Source organism: Platichthys flesus, chromosome 7 (genome assembly GCF_949316205.1).
Source record: "Platichthys flesus chromosome 7, fPlaFle2.1, whole genome shotgun sequence".
Classification (NCBI taxonomy): domain Eukaryota; kingdom Metazoa; phylum Chordata; class Actinopteri; order Pleuronectiformes; family Pleuronectidae; genus Platichthys; species Platichthys flesus.
Window position 1 is genome coordinate 678,966 of NC_084951.1, and position 18,535 is coordinate 697,500.

At 41.4% G+C, this 18,535-nt stretch overlaps 2 protein-coding genes across 9 annotated transcripts in view; one reads left to right on the plus strand and one right to left on the minus strand.

Moving 5' to 3' along the window:
- The window catches only part of asxl1 (ASXL transcriptional regulator 1), a 271,209-nt gene extending 268,071 nt beyond the window's left edge, over positions 1-3,138 (plus strand). For all 4 annotated transcript variants that reach the window (XM_062392894.1, XM_062392893.1, XM_062392895.1 and 1 more), the window contains one exon: positions 63-3,138. In XM_062392894.1, coding sequence (XP_062248878.1) covers positions 63-2,735 — 2,673 coding nt within the window. In that variant the 3' untranslated portion in view covers positions 2,736-3,138. The remainder of the gene's footprint in view (positions 1-62) is intronic.
- A 1,811-nt stretch (positions 3,139-4,949) lies between these two features.
- Positions 4,950-18,535, minus strand: part of myt1a (myelin transcription factor 1a) — a 21,738-nt gene continuing 8,152 nt past the window's right edge. For 3 of the 5 annotated variants that reach the window (XM_062392668.1, XM_062392669.1, XM_062392666.1), the window contains exons 8-23: positions 15,503-15,622; positions 15,023-15,113; positions 14,500-14,613; positions 14,135-14,352; positions 13,047-13,249; positions 12,751-12,963; positions 12,499-12,644; positions 11,903-11,965; positions 11,360-11,428; positions 10,727-10,789; positions 10,553-10,636; positions 9,648-9,869; positions 8,032-8,123; positions 7,010-7,113; positions 6,583-6,726; positions 4,950-5,120 (exon numbers count right to left, since the gene is read on the minus strand). In XM_062392668.1, the coding sequence (XP_062248652.1) occupies positions 4,977-5,120; positions 6,583-6,726; positions 7,010-7,113; positions 8,032-8,123; positions 9,648-9,869; positions 10,553-10,636; positions 10,727-10,789; positions 11,360-11,428; positions 11,903-11,965; positions 12,499-12,644; positions 12,751-12,963; positions 13,047-13,249; positions 14,135-14,352; positions 14,500-14,613; positions 15,023-15,113; positions 15,503-15,622 (2,090 nt within the window). In that variant the 3' untranslated portion in view covers positions 4,950-4,976. The remainder of the gene's footprint in view (positions 5,121-6,582; positions 6,727-7,009; positions 7,114-8,031; positions 8,124-9,647; positions 9,870-10,552; positions 10,637-10,726; positions 10,790-11,359; positions 11,429-11,902; positions 11,966-12,498; positions 12,645-12,750; positions 12,964-13,046; positions 13,250-14,134; positions 14,353-14,499; positions 14,614-15,022; positions 15,114-15,502; positions 15,623-18,535) is intronic. The other 2 variants (XM_062392667.1, XM_062392670.1) reach the window with 2 other exon arrangements.

Genomic DNA, 18,535 nt, shown 5'->3' on the forward strand with positions numbered 1-18,535 from the left:
TTTCTGAAATAAGTTGTTCCTTAGGATAGGTGGTACTCACTGTCCTTGTGTTTCTGTCCCAGATCCAACTGTCCAGAATCAAACCTCCCTGGGTTAAAGGGCACCCCACCTACCAGATCTGCCCAAGGATCGTGCCTCCCGGTGAGGGCTCTCGGCGGTCGGGGACGGGGGGCGCACGCACCTTGGCAGACATCAAAGCCCGTGCCCAACAAGCCCGGGCCCAGCGCGAGGCCGCTGCTGCTGTTGCAGCCTCTGGCGAGGGGGCAGGGCCGGCCGCAGTCAGGCTGCGGCCTGCTTCTGGGCTACCGGATAGCAGCAACGGACGAAGAGCACAAGAGCATCCAGGACCTATCGAGCCCGGAGGAGGAGCAGGAGGAGGAGCAGGAGCAGGAGGAGGAGGAGGAGGAGGAGGAGGAGGAGGAGGAGGAGGAGGAGGAGGAGGAGGAAGCGGAGAAGAAGAGCAGGGATTATCTTTGGGCACTAATTTGTCTAGAACACAACTACTGCTTCTCAGTGTAGATCCCGAACCCCAGCCCTCCCTATCTTCTACCTTAACATCCATGTCCTTGGAACCTTTACAAACCCCAAGCCCTCCTCAAGAGGAGGCAGCTTGGGGCCCAGAGGCTACAGAGGAAATAGAAGCAACATCAGCCAGTGTTCAGAGAACCTGTATTGGGCAAACAGATATTATAGCTGTCAAGCCTTCTCCAGAGCCTGTAGCTGTAGACACTGTAGCTGAGCTTTTGGCTGCCCAGCCGACCAGGCAAGGCCAGTCTGCCGCTGTCCCCATAGAGAGGTCAGACAAGAGTTGTGAAAAAATCCCACTAGCCCCAACCTCAATCCCAGATTCCCTCCCTAGATTTGGGGCTCAAGGTGTGGACGTTATTCAGACTCTGGCAAGTTCCTGTCAGCCCATAGAGAAGGAACAAGGAAAAGAGGCTGGAATGGGTGGTGTTATCCAGCATGGTTCCCACCATATGGACGGCCAGGAGCCTCTCTCTCATTCAGCGTTAGAGAACCAATTTACAGACACATCGTCTACCCAGCATATTGTCTCTGGAGGAGATAAAGAAGACGAGGCTGGGACACATAGCGACTCCACAGAAACTGCTTCAGACTGTGAGGATGAGTGCCAGGAAGATGAGCAGCAGCCGCAGCATGACTGGTGCCCCACACTGAGCACCCAGAGAAACTGCCAATTGCTCAGCTGCAGCCCTTCTCCTCAGAACCAGCAGCCGGTCATCCAGGCCCATGTTTCTGGTCGCCAAGGTCAGACCGTCATTATGCCTTGCTTCCCCAGCAACTTGTCTAACCCTTTACAGAGCCGCTCCCATTGTCACAACCACCTGCCTCTTCCCCAAGCCCTCCCACAAGGCCTCAGGGATAGCAACGTTGTAGTCAAAATTGAATCTGGAGATGATGGCAGAACTGCCAGACAGAATTCTGCTGAAGAAGAGTGCTGTGAAGGCCTAAAGCCCTCTGTCACTCAACTGACTGCAGCAGCTGCCTCCAAGAGATTGGCCAACTCAGTCAGACCCGTGTCGAGTGTGGAGGCCAACAACCCTTTAGTCACTCAGCTGCTGCAGGGTAGCCTGCCACTGGAGAAAGTTTTACCCTCACACTCTGCCAACAGGCTGGAGATTAGTCGATTGCCAGAGGCACAACCCAGGCCACAACTAACCAGGACACCTGGGCCTCGTCACAGGCCTGAGGCGTCAGCCCAGTCTCTTGCTTCAGAACTCAATGCATTTTCTCAGAGCCACAACAAGTCTCCTATAGGCCATCCAGTCTTGTGTCTAATGGAAGCCCCAGCTGTAACACAGCATCAATCTCAGCAGGCCCCTGGGGCTGTCCCAGTCATCACTTCTCTGCCACCCTCCTCCTTCAGTGCTTTGTCCTCCAGAAGTAAGACAGACATTAGCTCCCAGACTACAGTGGAGTCTGCTGTTATCAAAGACTCCTGTGGCCCTCAGCCCTCAACAGGGACCACTCCAGACAGGCCCCAGCCCTCCCACCGGACTATACCTAATAGGCCATCCCCCCCTCATGCAGACACCTGTCCAACAGAGGCTTTACCTACTATTAAGATCAACTGGCGGCCCCAACCGTCTGAGCTACTCCACCCTCAACAACAGCAATTTTCTCCTGCACCTACCATAAAAAATGAAGTTGCTGCACGACCCTCTTGCCAGGCTCTTGCCAAATCCTCCCCAACTGTACCCATGAGTATTACCAAAAAAGAGCCTGTGAGCTCTGTGGAAAGCTTCCTTAGTGGCGGGGCAATGGAGGGACTCCTCAATATGGAGATGACTTTTGCTAGGATGGCTAAAAAGGAGCATGGCAAAGCTTCCTTTTCGTCTGGCTCCCCCTCCACCTCCTCCTCTCCCTCACCCTCCTCCTCTTCCTCCTCTCTTCCCTTCCAACTGTATGGGAAGCTGCCCAAGAAAGCGGGCAGTGTTGGAGCAGTAAGCTACACAGCCAATGTGTCAGTGATGGACAATGGTGGTTTCTCCAGGAGCATGACGGATAGTGTGCTCCAGCTGCGTCCCCGCTTGACCTCCAGCCAGACCACCCTTAGCATCCAGGCCTTTACTGACAGTACAGCTGAGGAGGTGGCGCTCAAGTGCTCTTGCCGCCTCAAAGCCATGATCATGTGCCAAGGCTGCGGTGCTTTCTGCCACGACGATTGCATCGGTCCCTCCAAACTCTGCGTGTCATGTCTGGTGGTTAGATAGCATGTTGAAGTCCTTGTGCACTGCGGTATTGCTTTCTGTGTACAGTATCAGCAACAGGACTCAGGCTCAGTGGACAGAAGCCTGATTTGGTCAGAGCACACAGGAGGACCCTATCAGGCTTGCCTTGTATAATGAGTAGCCTGAATTTTTGGTTGTTGCAGAAATTCAGATTTTTGTTGTTGTACTGCTATTATTATTGTTATTATAATTATTATGATTATTATTGTTATTATGAATTTGGGGCATGATTTATTGTGAATTGTGCCTTTTTTGTTTTCTCTCCTCAAAAACATTTACCTCATCTTATCTTGCTCCACCTGTCATCTTTTGGTGGCCATAATTGTTTTGGTCCCTCGTCATAGAAATATTTTTTTAACCATTAAAATTAGTAAATGGCATTGTCTTCCTGGTTTGTGGTTCCTTTCTTGAACATCACACTGATGCTGCCCACTCCTCAAACAAGTGATCCACAGTGTATAAAAATGACGATTGTCAGTACCACAAAATGTGATCATGATCCAATAACATGTAAGGCTAGGGCCAGGTTCACCTTATATTCACATTCAAACTGTTATTAATAGCAGCTCATGTACTTAAATGAACACTTAATGATTTACATTTTTTCCTCTGTTCTGATTCTTTAGATACTTAATACACTGAAAACTGTCAGTCGTACTTATCCCCATAAGAAAAACAGAATTAAAATTGCCAGTAGACTGACACAAAGGTGCAACATGTTTGAGCAATTGTGCACTCAAACATCTGTACCAGCCTCCGAAGTCAAGGTGTGAGACTGCAAAATGACACCAGTAGAAAAGTAGCCAAGGATATGATGAATAGGATGTGTTACGATTTCTCAGAGCTGTAATGTCCAGATTTAATTTCCACTACTATGGTTTGAAGTGCTTGTTAGCAGGTAATGGCTTCTGTCTGTGTGCTTCTTTTCTTGTGTTTTTTTCCAAGTTGCCGATGAGGCTGGGAAGGAGCCCAGGATGTCCTGGCCCTTGAGCAAGACACTGAGCCCCAAAATGCTTCTCATGCTGCATTATCAGTACGTGATTGGGTGAATGTGGCACATTGTAAAGCACTTTGAGTGGTCAAAAGACCAGAGAACATTGTATATATAAAATAATAATTAAAAAATAATAGAAATGTACCATTTATAACTGACCTTTGGGAATAAGTAAACCACAAAAATATACAGCCAGAATAGCTGTTGTACTACAGCAACAGCAACTTGTATTAAACGGGAATGAGTTAAAAGCATTTTAAGAGTTAACACCCAAACAAAATGAATCCAGTCCACATGCACTGTAGGTTAACTTTTATTTCAAGAGCAACTTAAAGACTAATCTATTCACAAACATTAACACAAAGACGATACAAAATAAATATTCACCATCACTTTGTTCTTCATCACCAAATAAATACCCAATATGTGCAGCTCAATATTCACAGTGTATTGCAATGTACTGAAAATAGTTTGTGGAAATTAAAAAGGAAAATCATACAAACATAAGCACCAAAAAATTATTTTTTAGAAAATTATTAAAAACTTTTTTACAAAATATTTGCACTTAAAAAGATCCCTGTATTTTAAATAAATAATAAGATATAAAATAATTCATAGTTGATATCTTAAAATATTTCCTCTTTGTTCAACAATGCAGAGGAAATCATTACTTTCTCTTGATTACCTTTTAAAATCTTCTCGGGTAGCATTTTGAAATGAAAACCCCCCCGAAATGAATAGATAATGTATATAAATAAGCCAACATAAATATGATACAGTGGACATGAATAAAGTTAAATAAGTTAATATTAGGCCAACATTTCCAAAGGACTTAAATAGTTACACAGCAATTGAAAGAATAAATCTACAAACTAGTCTTGTAGGTGCAACATCACTATGCTCATATAGAATACTGTCAACATTACTGTGTGGAAACGAGATATGTTCACTAACTAAGAACGTATGCTCAGCTCAGGCTGTGTACTGCACTCTGCCTGTCTGTATCCACCTGTGTACAGTAATAGTTTTATTCCAGTGTGTTACCAAACACTCAAAGCTGTTCACACTCACACCTTTGTAAAAGCAACATGCAAACAAGAAACAAACTCAAAGAACAGATGGAAAGTTCAGAATGAGAAAAATTTAGTACATACAGTAAGTGTATGGAATGAAACAGTGGTGTTGACACTGCCATACCCCCCCCCCCCCCCCCCTTGCTTTCCTGTCCATCACACCTCAATGCCCTTTACGGCCTGATTGATGGACTCTAGCAGGGCGCGGTTTTCAGGGTTCTGGTAGCAGTCTTTGTTGGTAAACATATGAGTCAGCGTTTCCACATAGGTGTCGAAGTTCTGCCCTGACAGCGGCTCCTGCTGAACACACACAAACACACACAAGTTCACAAGTCAGAAAACCTATGTTGAGTCAGTTGATGAAAAATTATTTGACAATAATTTACTTTAAAATCTGTCGATTTTTAAAATAACAACGCAAAAATGATTACACATTCGTGTGTGTATTTGTGCATACATATAAATACGTTTTTATGTAAAAGAAAAAGATCTCATGATAAATGTCATTAAAAACGAATTGTGAAGCCTTCCAACAATTATATCGAATTATATTAAGAAGAATAATCTTAACTCATACTTGTAAATATAATTTTAGGATTTATTTATTTATTTGTAAACAAAATTTTAAATATACGAATAGTATTACAAATAAACATGTTCTAGCAGAATGAAGAATTTATTTCTCAAGAATTTCATGCAGTGTCTTTAGTTCTGTAAGTTTTGTCTCATTTACTGTATTTGCTGAAAGGCATTGTTAAAATTCTTCAGTAATACAAACAAAGCTAAATCAGACGTGGGAAAAGGTTGCTGTTTTGCAGATCACACAGGAGTTTATGTTACGACAGTGACGCCCCGAGTTAAGTTTCAAGTCAGGACAGGCTAGTGTCAAGTTCTTTCTGCCTCTGTCCTGCGAGGAGAGAGTTGGACTGACTACAGACTGTTGGAAATGAAGGTCGCTGCTGGTGATGGTAAATGTTAAACAGTGATGTTTGTAAAATGTTGACTTAACGTGAAGTGATCTTTTCTATATAATCATTACCACACTGACTGTGTCAAGGGTTTACTGGGCCTCATTCACCAACTGTTCTTCTGAAGAAGTTTCTTCTTACAACCCATTCACAGTGAAACAGATTCATTCATCAATGTTTTCTTATCTGAGATATGTTCTTACATGAAAACAGAATCTACAAAAACTGTAGAGCACTCTTACACACACTCAGCTACTGACATGCTTGTGCAAAATCTTACTAAGTCTAAGTCTGTCCGTTTTTTTTTTCTACTGTTGTATAATAGAATTAAAATTACCATACTATTGTATGATTTATAATATTTTGCTGGTATGTGGTTATATATAAATTAGAATTAGTCTCAACACTATAACACATTAAAAAAACTGGACTATTGCCAATTTGTATTAATTTCTGTAAGTGTCTCAGAGAATTTAAACACATGGGTATGTTGAACAGAAAAACACTTATTCACTACAATTGAAGGTTTCACACACTGACGTTAACATATTAAATGTATCACATGTTCCATGGTTTTACAGCTATATCTTTTAGTTAAAATAGTCCAGTGGTCGCCTGTTCATTCAGAAAATGTTCTGTCTGAACCCGAAAAACATAGTTATTTCTGGTTTAACCCAACCTGAGTCTGATGCAGTTAATGTAAGCTGCAATACGATTACAGATACGTGCAGAATAGAAAATCTGCCTAGTCTACCTGACTGATGTGACTCATTGTAAACATTGTGTCTAATCACCATGGTGGGCAGGCGGACGTTGGCCAGACTGCAGATCAGGGCCTGACTCAGGCCAGATAGTTCCAGGAACAAGGCCTCGTTCCTCTCGTCAATCTGCTTATTTTCCTCCTCCATGGTTTTCAGGTTCTTCTCCATTGAAGAGATCTGAAGCAGAGACAGACAGAGTCCAGAGAGTAAAACAAATACCCAGAAAGATTTCACGACACTTTGATAGATATGCTGTCAGATAGATATCATGAGAGTAAAATTATCTTTGGGCTGTTGTGGATTTTTTTTCAATTTAGTACCACTTTGAGCCTCTTCAGACAGTTGTCCAATAAAATTCCAAATATCATAAATTAAGCGGCGGTGTCGCCTAGATGTATTTAAATGTTTTTCGTCCTCTTGCTGATGGCAGCAGTGCTTTGAGCCAAGCTGCTAAACTCACCTGAGTGTGTAGGTTCATCATATCCGTCTCCATTTCTAAGTTGGACTCGTTCAGCTCATTGATCTCCTGGTTGAGCTGCTTTATGTCCTCATCGTTGTCCAAAACTGTGTAAACACAATGGTAAGAAAGAGAAAATCAGGCCGGCCTACTCTAACTACTGTGGCCTGAGAACATTACATTACATTTGCATTTAGCTGATGCTTTAATCCAAATCGACTTACAATAAGTGAAATAAGTGAAAGTAAAATTTTGTTCAAGAATGCCAAACTAGAAAGTGCTCTAGGTAAGTGCCAAATACAGTAAGTGCTACTAAATCGCTAATTTTTAATTTTAAATAAATTTAATTAATTAATTAAATTTTATCCAAGGTGTAGTCGGAAGAAGTTGTTTTTAGTTTACGGCGAAAGATGTATAGATTTTCTGCTGTCCTGATGTCATTGGGATGCCGGGACAGCAAACAGTCGTGCAACAAGCGGATTGGCAGATGCAGAGCGGAGTAAACGGGCTAGGGTGTAAGGTTTGTAGAGCCTCATTTAGAGTTTTTTTTGTTGTTGTGGCAAACACAACCATGGTACAGAAAAAACAGAGTTTACATTTCACTATTCAAAGTGTGGCATTTGACACTATCGATCATGATATTTAAATGCAAACATTTGAGAGGTGGGTGAGCACCAGGCTGGTTTTCATGATATCTTAAATGATGTGAGTTTACTGTTCATCATGGGAATTTCCATTAATAATAATAAAACAACTTTTATTTAATGTGGAGTTTCCAAAGGATCAACATTAGACCCTTTACTGTTTATTCTGTAGTTGCTGGCTCAAAAAACACATGTCTTACCATAACTATGATGATTACACACACATATGGCGTCTCCCTAAAATCATTTAGTGCATTTAAATGAATGTCATTTGTTGAATGTAACTCTCCCTTACAAACATGGTGGACATTGTTTGAATGTGTTTGAAAAGTTAGCATACACATGTGACATACTGTAAGCAGGAGGGACACCGTCTCTTACCATCACTTGCTCTGAACTTTGCAGTGATGTACTCGTCTCCAGGGAACTTTGCTCTCTTCTTGTTGGCCAACGCTCTAGGACAACCTGACAGACTAAGAGGAGATCACATCAAGAGCTCTTAAACTCCAACACATGTATTCATCACAAAACTGCACCACAACCATTCTGTATATGAGTAAATATTGTGTTTAAATATATGGTGAGAGGGACTAGTCGTTTATATTGGGACTTATGAAGGATAACTTTCCCCCCAAAACACAAACCTCAAAACGCTCCAGTGCACTTGTCATTATTTTTTGTCCCAGAATAAGAGCAGTAAAAAAATATTTTTGGTAGGTGATCCCCATCTCCAGATAAGCTGATAATCAGCCCCTGAAGACCCTTATTTCTGACACTGTGACCCTGTTCAGACCTGGTATTAACATCCGTCCTAAAATATTTGATCATAAGGGTTCAGCGCTATGTACAGGTGTGCATGTGACCACATTCTCTAAGCATGCAAACATGTGTGAACCCAAATGTATCCTTGGCCACATATTAAGGACCTCCTACTCAGCTGACTTCTGACTCACTACAGTTTCACATTGAATTTGTACTCTTCTTCTTTATATAGATTTTTTCTGTAGCCACCTGCACAATATCAACACTGACCACCACATAATGATTAAAATTGTTCTATTAAAATATTATTCGACATTGGATCTGCATGCATCGCATGAATTCCCTTCCTGACTGCTCTCGCTCTCTCTCTCTCTTGCTGACACATACACAAACTTTGTCATCTGACATATCTGTATGCAGGATGACAACAAGATCTCTCAAGGATGAGTTCGTTTTTTTTCATTTTTCTCATAAAGCTACTGAACCATCTCACATATGGTGAACTTTAAGGTCTGGATGCTCAGATCAGTTGTTCACTTTGCCAAGTTGATTATTCAGCATTGGCACATATGCCCTCACTTCACTGGTTATTTACTGAAGGAAAAGGAGCTCCTAATTTAAATTAATTTAACTCATGTTTACGTAGTTTCACCAGCTAACTTGTAACAGCATGATTCAGCATTGTTGTTATTACCACCTGCTTTGAAAATACAGTACCTTCAAGGGTGATAATACTTAAAAACACTGTTCATCAACCAAATTTGATTTAATAGCAACCACAGAAATGGTTTTGTTGTGTTGTGTTGATAATCCAATGAATGTGAACACAGTCGAAAAACCTCCCTTTGTTTTCATTATACCCTGGCGAGAACAACCTATATATGACAAACCACTATGAAACAATCACAAAGTGTATTTTCTGTTGCCATAGTATATACCAACTAAGACTGGCTGACAAACGGGGCAAATTAGGCCTTTTCCTAGGGAAGCTACAAAGCAACTCCTGGGCTTGTGGCATGTGATTTGTAGTCATTTCAACCACGTTAGGATCTGATGTCTGTCAGGCCTCAATTCAAACTGGAGGAGGGGGGGATTGTTTTAGCTGATGTGCCTCCTGTAATCTGCATGATGCTGCCTTACCATGGATTGAAATCAATGTGCAGTATTTTTACATGAAACTGTGTTTGTGATAACACTGCTCTCTGAGCGTTGAAACTCTCAGACATCCCAGATACCTGCGGTGTGTCAGGAAACTGCCGTTAGCGTGGCCAGAGCCGTCACAGCCTGGCGTCGGGCAGGTGGGCCCTTCAGTCTTGAAGGACTTCCAGGAGAAGGGCGTGCCGTTAATAAGACCTTCCTTCTGCCGACGTGCCGCCAGCGGACAGCCATAGGCACTGCGATGAGTGGCGTACTTTCCACTGATGTGGCCAAGACTGTCACAGCCAGGAACTGGACACCTGGAGACAAGCATAAAACCCTGGTTCAACTCATTGATAGGTAGCAGAGATGGAAGTCTTGAGCAGTAAGCAAAAGATAGACATGAAATCCAAATAAGCTCTCTTGTCTTTAAAACTCTTATAGAAAGCAGAGATTAAGAAAAATTCCCCAAAAATTAATTCCGTAACCAGATGCATATTTCCTAGTATGTTTCAGAAAAAATGAAAGATATTTGTCTCTAATGAGTGTATGATTTATTAGATAAAATGTCTTCATTACAATGTGAAATGGCTAACCTTCTATTGGATCTTTCAGTAAATTAACCTTGACCATGCATTTCTTTACTCTCACGCATTTCCCTTTATCACAATGGAACAAATCTATCATTCGATGTATTTTCCATCTTACCACAGAAGAGTTTGCACTGTTTCCCCCTTCATACATGTTTGACTATGAAAATAATGCGTCTCAGCCCGAAATCCTAGTAAATCACATAAATTGTGTTCTGTTTTTCAAAACATAGCAGTGGCATTCCTTCTAAATTTAGGATCCAATTAAGCACCACTTTGCTTTGGTTGAGACATCATGAAATGAGACTAAGATTTGACGCCAGTTGAAGCAAAGGATCAAGGATAATTGACCGACTGATTAAGTGTGCTCAGTATATGTGATGGTAATCTGCCTTTGATCTGCTGTTGCTCACCTCAACAGCTCAGAGTCTTCCTTGTCATCCTTGGTTGGGGTTGATTTGATTCCGCTCTTCTTGGCTCTAGGGCAACCAGACAGACTGAGAGACAAACAGGGAGAGTGAGTGACAGCATATGACAGTACAGAGGAGCTGTAGGTGCTTCAGGCTTAACAGGAGAGGATCTTCTACCTTCTATGTGATGTATAGTTTCCAGTGATGTGGCCCGATCCATCACAACCTGGAGTTGGACACCTGAGACACACACACGGTGATCTCTCAATTTACAGGCTTTCATTTATAACACACCGCAGGTTGACATTAGTGTTTGTCACCTAACACTGTAAATAGACACAGATGCCACTTCCGGATTATGAGATGTGTCTCTGCCACTGCCATATTGCAGCAAGTTCCTGGTTCTGACAAGTTTAAACAGAAGAAAATCCCAGACTCTGATCAGGCCTTTGGACATTCTAACGATAGAGATGCTAAATTCAAGCAACAAGAGTAACCATTCACAGGTGCAAAGCTGTTTTACAATAAAGTATTTTTTTTTTCCATTGTGTTGAGTTTTATTTATCATAATGACTAATGCTTATTTTACGCAACCAAAGTATTAGTCACATACATACATGGTATGTGCAAAATAGGAGTCTTATGTGTGGATACACTGTGAATATATTACTATCTGGCTGGAAATCTGCTCTAAATTGGTTGAAAATTCAGCAAGGTGTTTATCAGTGTGTAAAGGAGAGTAGGGACAGAGACGTAGCTGCAGACTCAGTGAACATGTTGGAGGTGAGAGACAGGAGGAAGCAGACATACTTTAGTTCAGCTGTGTGGGCAGCCATGAGGGTCCGAAGTGATTTATCGGCAAGAGGACAGCCTGACAGACTGAAAGATACATTAGAGAGAGAGCGTCAGAAAACCAGACTGTGAAAAGGATGTGTGAGTATGAGTGAAGGGAAGAGCCAGAGCCTGACCTGAACTAGAGACCCAGAAGAGGACTGGGCAGGACAACCTTTTGAGACACGGACTTGTTACCCCCAAATCTCCTGACTACATAACATACTTATAATGTATCATGTGTGCTGTCAACATACGTTGTTATGATCCAGTGCTTACAGTAACTACACCTTCTTAACTATGTACAATGTGAAGTGAGTTCTGAATGACAAACAGTGGACAGACATCTAACGGGACTGGAATCTCCTCAAATAGGAAAAAAGGGTCCAATGAATCCAGTCAGAATCAGTGTGAGGAGCAGAGGTCAAATTGACATCATACTTCAACCTCAACAAATCACCTGTCAGTGCACACACCAAATATGCAGAGATCGTCCTTTACAAGTCACAGTGCAGGTCATACCTTCTATGTGACGCGTAGTTTCCAGTAATGTGTCCACTGCCATCACAGCCTGGGGTGGGACATCTTGAGCAAAGACACACACTTACAGATCAGTCCACTGCCTTAAGAAATGTTTTTTTTTAGTGACATGCCAGAAAAACATACTACAGTATCAGTTCAGATTTATTTTTCAGTATTGGCAACTCCGAGCTGTATTCAGGTCATATGAAATGGACGACTCAGATGTTTTATGAGTTAACAGCAACTCAATGTGGCTGTCCGTAATTGGGGGTCTTCTTAGGCGCTCCACTTTTATTTAAGTGCCAGTAAATTATAGTCTGTCTTATATGACAGGAACATGAGGTCTGAGGAGAAATTTTGTGTATTATAGTTTTAATGACTGTCCAACGGTCGTCTGCAGGGGCTGGCGCTTGTCTTACCTGAAGTATGACCAGGCTTCATAATTCTTATTCTGGTTGAGTGATGTAAATTTTTTTATTTAAATGTTACAGTCATACCATCTAATTAAAGTATGTATAAAAAGAAAAGAAAAGAGGAACAATAGTCTTTCCCTAGACCAGCTTTGAATGTATTGTATGGTAAAAGCTGTAACTTACACAAGAGTGTCCTTTTTGCTGTCTTTGGGCTGGAACTTGACCTTGAAGCTGGTTGTGGTGACCTCACCAGGGTACTTCCTGTCCTTCAGGTTGTCCTGTTCTTCCTCACCATCAGAGGAAGTGTATGAGGGAGCTGAGTATTCCACCTGACAAAAGATAAAACAAGTAACCCACTCAAATTGCTAAAAAAATCTGTACCCACAGATAAGAACAATTGTGTATGATTCACACAGCACTGGATGTGTGCAGTACCTCTTCGTGGTCTTCCTCTTTGACTCCACTTGGTTTGGTAAAGTCTAGCGCCCCCTCCCACTCTGGCTGATTGTGGCTCTGAGACAAGGTAGCTCCAGTGTGCTGAGAGGACGAAGATGAGGATGAAGGCTCTGGAGACTGGACGCCCTCCCTCTTGGTCTTCTTCATACTGAGGTCCAAAGTGCCATTTTCATCCACTTCAATGTCTGATTCCTACATAGTTCAGATACACAGAACATGAGAGTGTGTTGTTGGGCGATGATGAGGTAGAATCTGTAAAAAAGGAACCTGTGTACCTTGGTGCAGGGATCCATGGGCTTGGCACTTAGAGTGTCCGGCCTCTCCCAGCAGCGGGTGGACAAGTTGAGGATTGCTGTTGCTGCCATGTGGGCTGCCTCTGCATCCTGGCTATAGTCATAACCACTGGAGGATGAGGCACTCTTGGAAAATCCTCCAGACACACTGTGACTGGGGGAAGAGGCCTTGGGGAATGATTTAGCTGTGGGAGTGGAGCATAGTGAATCTACCGGAACAAGAACAGAGAGCAGACCTCTGTGGAGCTTGACAGCTGCTGATGGTTACAATAAAGGTAAATGGACTCTTTTTATAAAGAATCTTTCAAAGTCACCACACATTTACAGGATCAGGGTCAGCATCTGTATCAGTATCTAGCTCGACAGCATTTTGGAAAGTGGACTGGAGAAGCCACAGCCACTCAACCCTAACCCTAACCCGCAAACCAGATGTGTGGCTGCATGTGTGTGTCTGCATAAATGATTAAATTCCTGCTTTTCCATCTGCTTTCAAGAACAATTACTGATATGTATTTACAGTATATCTATTCATGCCATAAAGTATGAAATGTTTCGTTGGCATTATACAACATATTATATATTATGACATTCAGTATATTTAAAGTTTTAGTTCAATTTGGTTTGCCTTAGAATGACAGACCACCGCACCACCTTCTCTGCCTCTTTTATCATATGTATGGTCTGTATGTATCAGTTTTACATTTATTTTCTTAGAAATAGTGCGCTTTGGTCTTGAGAAAGACTGAAAACCATGAAATACTTATAATTTATAATTTTACCAGGATCTGTTCAAACAATGAGGAGGAACAAGAGGAGAATACATCAAAATGCGTTTAATATTGATGAAGCCTGATGAAGAACAATTTTTAACTATTGTTTAAACTTATGTTTAGTGAATTTATGCTTGGAAATAATTCCTTTGAATATGAATTTGTATTAGGCCTAGCTGGCCTCAAATTTAAACATTCTATGAAGAAACATTATCTGCATTTAAAACAAAAGCTTAAAGAGTTAGCGTTACCCTTGATTTGGATCAAGTCAAATGTACAGGTGGTGTGTATTTGTCTTACATTTGAAGGCTTTAGGTGATGTTTCAGCGGTGCCGGGTGTCTTTGGAATGAGCATACGTTTTCCAAACACCTGAACATCGAAGCTTGCATAGTCAAATGACACCTTGGAGTATTTCTCCAGCTCCTTGGCCAGGTTTGCTCGAGGCGTGGTGGTCACTGTATTGGGCCGGTAGCTGCCATACTGAGGGATCTCCAGCTGTTTCACAAAACACATGGGCCTGGAGGAAAAGTTGGTAGGTATGTTTTATCCCTGAACTGACATAGACAATCAGTAGATGTATGAATTCAATATAAACTGAGTTCAGAAAAGAAACCAACATGTAGCGTCACTTGGTAAAGAACTGGTGGTAACTATCTTGTCTCACCTGAGCACTCTGTCTGAGTTGGAAGAGGGTTCACTGGCTGCAGCTTGTAAATGAACCTGCTTGTCCTGGGTCTTGTTCAGTTTAGCTGCTGCTGCGATGGGGCAGCCGGAGAGACTGACAAAGGGGAGACACATCCACATGTTTGGAATTAATGAATGAATAGGTCAACACTCAGTACCCAGACAGGTGCTCAAGTTATTGCTAACCTTCTAAAGACAGTTAGTCATGTTAGTAGTATTAGATAAGATTAGGCCTCCCTGAGATAATTTCCATGGCAGTTATTATTGTCAGGCACATAAATCATTTTTATGTATCGATCATTATTGAAAACTGAAATGTTGACAAACCAAAGCATAAACTATTCTAATTCTACTTGTGGAATGCCATAGAAGCATACTGCACACACTTTCAACTTATCACATTTGTTGCGGTAGTCAGGCCCACCTGTATGTGTGTGTGTTTCGCATTATTTCCTGAACGTGTGTTATGTGTTTGTGTGTGAGTCTGTGGGTGTGTTATTAACCTGCGGTGTGTGTTGCGGTTACTGTTGACATGACCCTGGCCTGCGCAGCCAGGAGTCGGACACTTCAAGACGTTCTCATGCATGGCCAGAACTACAGACACAGAACAGAGTTAGGGGTTAGTCTCTGTAGTTAACTGTAGATGGTCTCACATCAATACCAGTATAGCGAAAAACATCAAGCTGTGCAACACACTCAGTCACTGAAAATGTGTTGATTAAAAGTATAGAAGTTTGCATTAAAAGTAGAATTACTAGTAGTTCATTCCATAATAGAAGGAAGTGCTAGTGGTACTACTAGTCATTGCGTTACTGGTTGTTATTATTTTAACAATAGAAACAAAAAATACCCAGGTCTTTACTCGCAAAGCTGCAAAACCATTTATAACATCTAAATATAAATGATCTGCATGTTGGAATAGAGTCATCAGAGCATTTTAACTGTCTGTTAAAGATCTATAGAGACAGATAATGTGTACTCACTCTCTGGAGGGATTCGATCTTTGTGAGGACATCCAGATAGACTGCGATGGTGAGGGTACAGTCCAGTCACATGACCGGTCCCATCACACCCTGGGGTCGGACACTTCACTTCCTTCTTCTCTAAATAGACGAGGGAAGGTTTAAGACAGTAGGGATGATGAATTAAATTAGTAATAACAACAAATAACAAATATTGAATTATATGTTGATCTAGTTGAATATTCAGGTAAAGCGCTTTGTAACTTTGTCTTGAAAAGCATAGATAAGGTTTATTATTATTATTTTTAGTACTATCATTATTTAATACTAGATTCAATTCTCAACAAGAATCGACAAGCCCATGAGTATTGGTAATTTCAATACTTTGATATCAATCAAACAACCCCTAAATAGTATCTGGAGAATTGTAGCTAGTTATATGAATTTTGGACTTAGGGCCTTATCTAATAAAGGTTTGCGCTTGTCAAATCATGTGCAAACTTGATTTCACCCGCAAAATAACATGCAAGCTGATCCACTAATGGTGCGCACTGAGGATTGAATGCAGAAAAGCACTGTCCATTTAGTAAGTTTGCCTCAATGAATATGCAATATCGGGGGTTTCTACCAGAGTGTGCAAAATACTGGGAGGAGTAGATGCAAATACTTCAATTTAGCACATGCATTGTGATTTACAAAGCCTGAAAATAATTGTGATGATTGTGACTGCGTCTATATTTAATACGTATGAAATGTAGGTGCTTATTGGCAAAGTGTTGCGCACAGATTTTGCTGCAGTTATTGTCTTAAACTGCATGGCAGAAGACGGAGAGAAAGTTTTTTTTCAGAAAGTGAACTGCTGCTCAATATAGGTCAGAGGCATCTGTTCCACCAGCCCCCTACCTGTTTTATTTGCCGAGGTTTTATTACGAGCTATCTTTTCTTTTGTTATTTTCTTTCTATGTCCTGCCATCTTCTATTTATTTCATTGGTCGTTCTTTTTTTTTTACCCACAGCATTAACTTTTTAGCCTAAACTCTCCCATATTGCGTTTGTTTGCTGTAGCAAAACAACATGATTGTTTGCCTCTTCCAATCACACCTCCAATTCCATGGCATTACATTCAGCTTTGCTCTTGAGGTCACTCTGCTCTAGGATGTGACATATGGAGGACCATACATGACATAAGTAAAAATAAATAAATAAATAAATGTATAAATAAATACAGAAATAAATAAATAAATGAATAAATAAAAATGGAAATAAATAAATAAATACAGAAATAAATAAATAAATATGTTAATACCAAAAGAAATGTCAAAAGAAATGTCTTAAATATATTTTAACATTTATTTTTTCCCTGATACATTTCCTTTGCATTTGCAGTGTCCTTGTGCTAATGAGAAAGGCGGGCCTAACCGCAGTCTCATGCAGGATTGGTCACAGGAGTGTAATGATCCAGCCCTACTACTTCTGCCTTTCAATGCTGGTGTCCAGTAGCTGTTTTCAGCGTTGAGCCAGTTCACACTTAAAATGAACTAGTTCAAGTTCAGAGGGTTAGTTAAGGTTATTTTTTATTGGGATGATTTAGCTGTCAGTAGTCCTGACTGTGAGCGACACGTCTCGTGTTGTACTGAGCACAATGAGCGAGCCGAGAGGAGGAGGAGGAAACAGAAACTCCAGCTCGGTACAAACCACCTGCAGCCTCTGCTCTGATCATGTATGGAGGACCATACATGACATAAGTAAAAATAAATAAATAAATAAATGTATAAATAAATACAGAAATAAATAAATAAATGAATAAATAAAAATGGAAATAAATAAATAAATACAGAAATAAATAAATAAATATGTTAATACCAAAAGAAATGTCAAAAGAAATGTCTTAAATATATTTTAACATTTATTTTTTCCCTGATACATTTCCTTTGCATTTGCAGTGTCCTTATGCTAATGAGAAAGGCGGGCCTAACCGCAGTCTCATGCAGGATTGGTCACAGGAGTGTAATGATCTAGCCCTACTACTTCTGCCTCTCAATGCTGGTGTCCAGTAGCTGTTTGCAGCGTTGAGCCAGTTCACACTTAAAATGAACTAGTTCAAGTTCAGAGGGTTAGTTAAGGTTATTTTTTATTGGGATGATTTAGCTGTCAGTAGTCCTGACTGTGAGCGTCACGTATCGTGTTGTACTGAGCACAATGATCGAGCCGAGAGGAGGAGGAGGAAACAGAAACTCCAGCCCGGTACAAACCACCTGCCGCCTCTGCTCTGAACATGAAGCCGCTGATCTCTGAGCAGATGTGACCAGAGAAACTCTGTGTTTTCACTGTTCCACAGAGTCACTAACTGGCTGCTTCACGGTGAAGAGATCAAGTCTCAGTCACTGCCCGTGTCTCTGAGCGAGTGTGTGACGGAAAGCAGGGGCTGTGTGTGTGTAGCTCAGTTGACCAATCCTGCTCGAGACTGAGGTTAGGCCCGCCTTTCTCATTAGCATAAGGACACTGAAATCGAAAAATAAATAAATGTGTAAATAAATAAAAGTTGCAATAAAAGTGGAAATAAATAAATAAATATGGAAATAAGTTTAAGACATTGATTTATTTAATTCTGCATTTATTTCCATATTTATTTATTTATTTCCACATTTATTCCAACTTTTATTTTTCGATTTCAGTGTCCTTATGCTAATGAGAAAGGCGGGCCTAACCTCAGTCTCGAGCAGGATTGGTCAACTGAGCTACACACACACACACACACAGCCCCTGCGCTCCGTCACACACTCGCTCAGAGACACGGGCAGTGACTGAGACTTGATCTCTTCACCGTGAAACAGCCAGTTAGTGACTCTGTGGAACAGTGGAAACAGTGGAAACACAGAGTTTCTCTGGTCACATCTGCTCAGAGATCAGCGGCTTCATGATCAGAGCAGAGGCTGCAGGTGGTTTGTACCGGGCTGGAGTTTATGTTTCCTCCTCCTCCTCTCGGCTCGCTCATTGTGCTCAGTACAACACGAGACGTGACGCTCACAGTCAGGACTACTGACAGCTAAATCA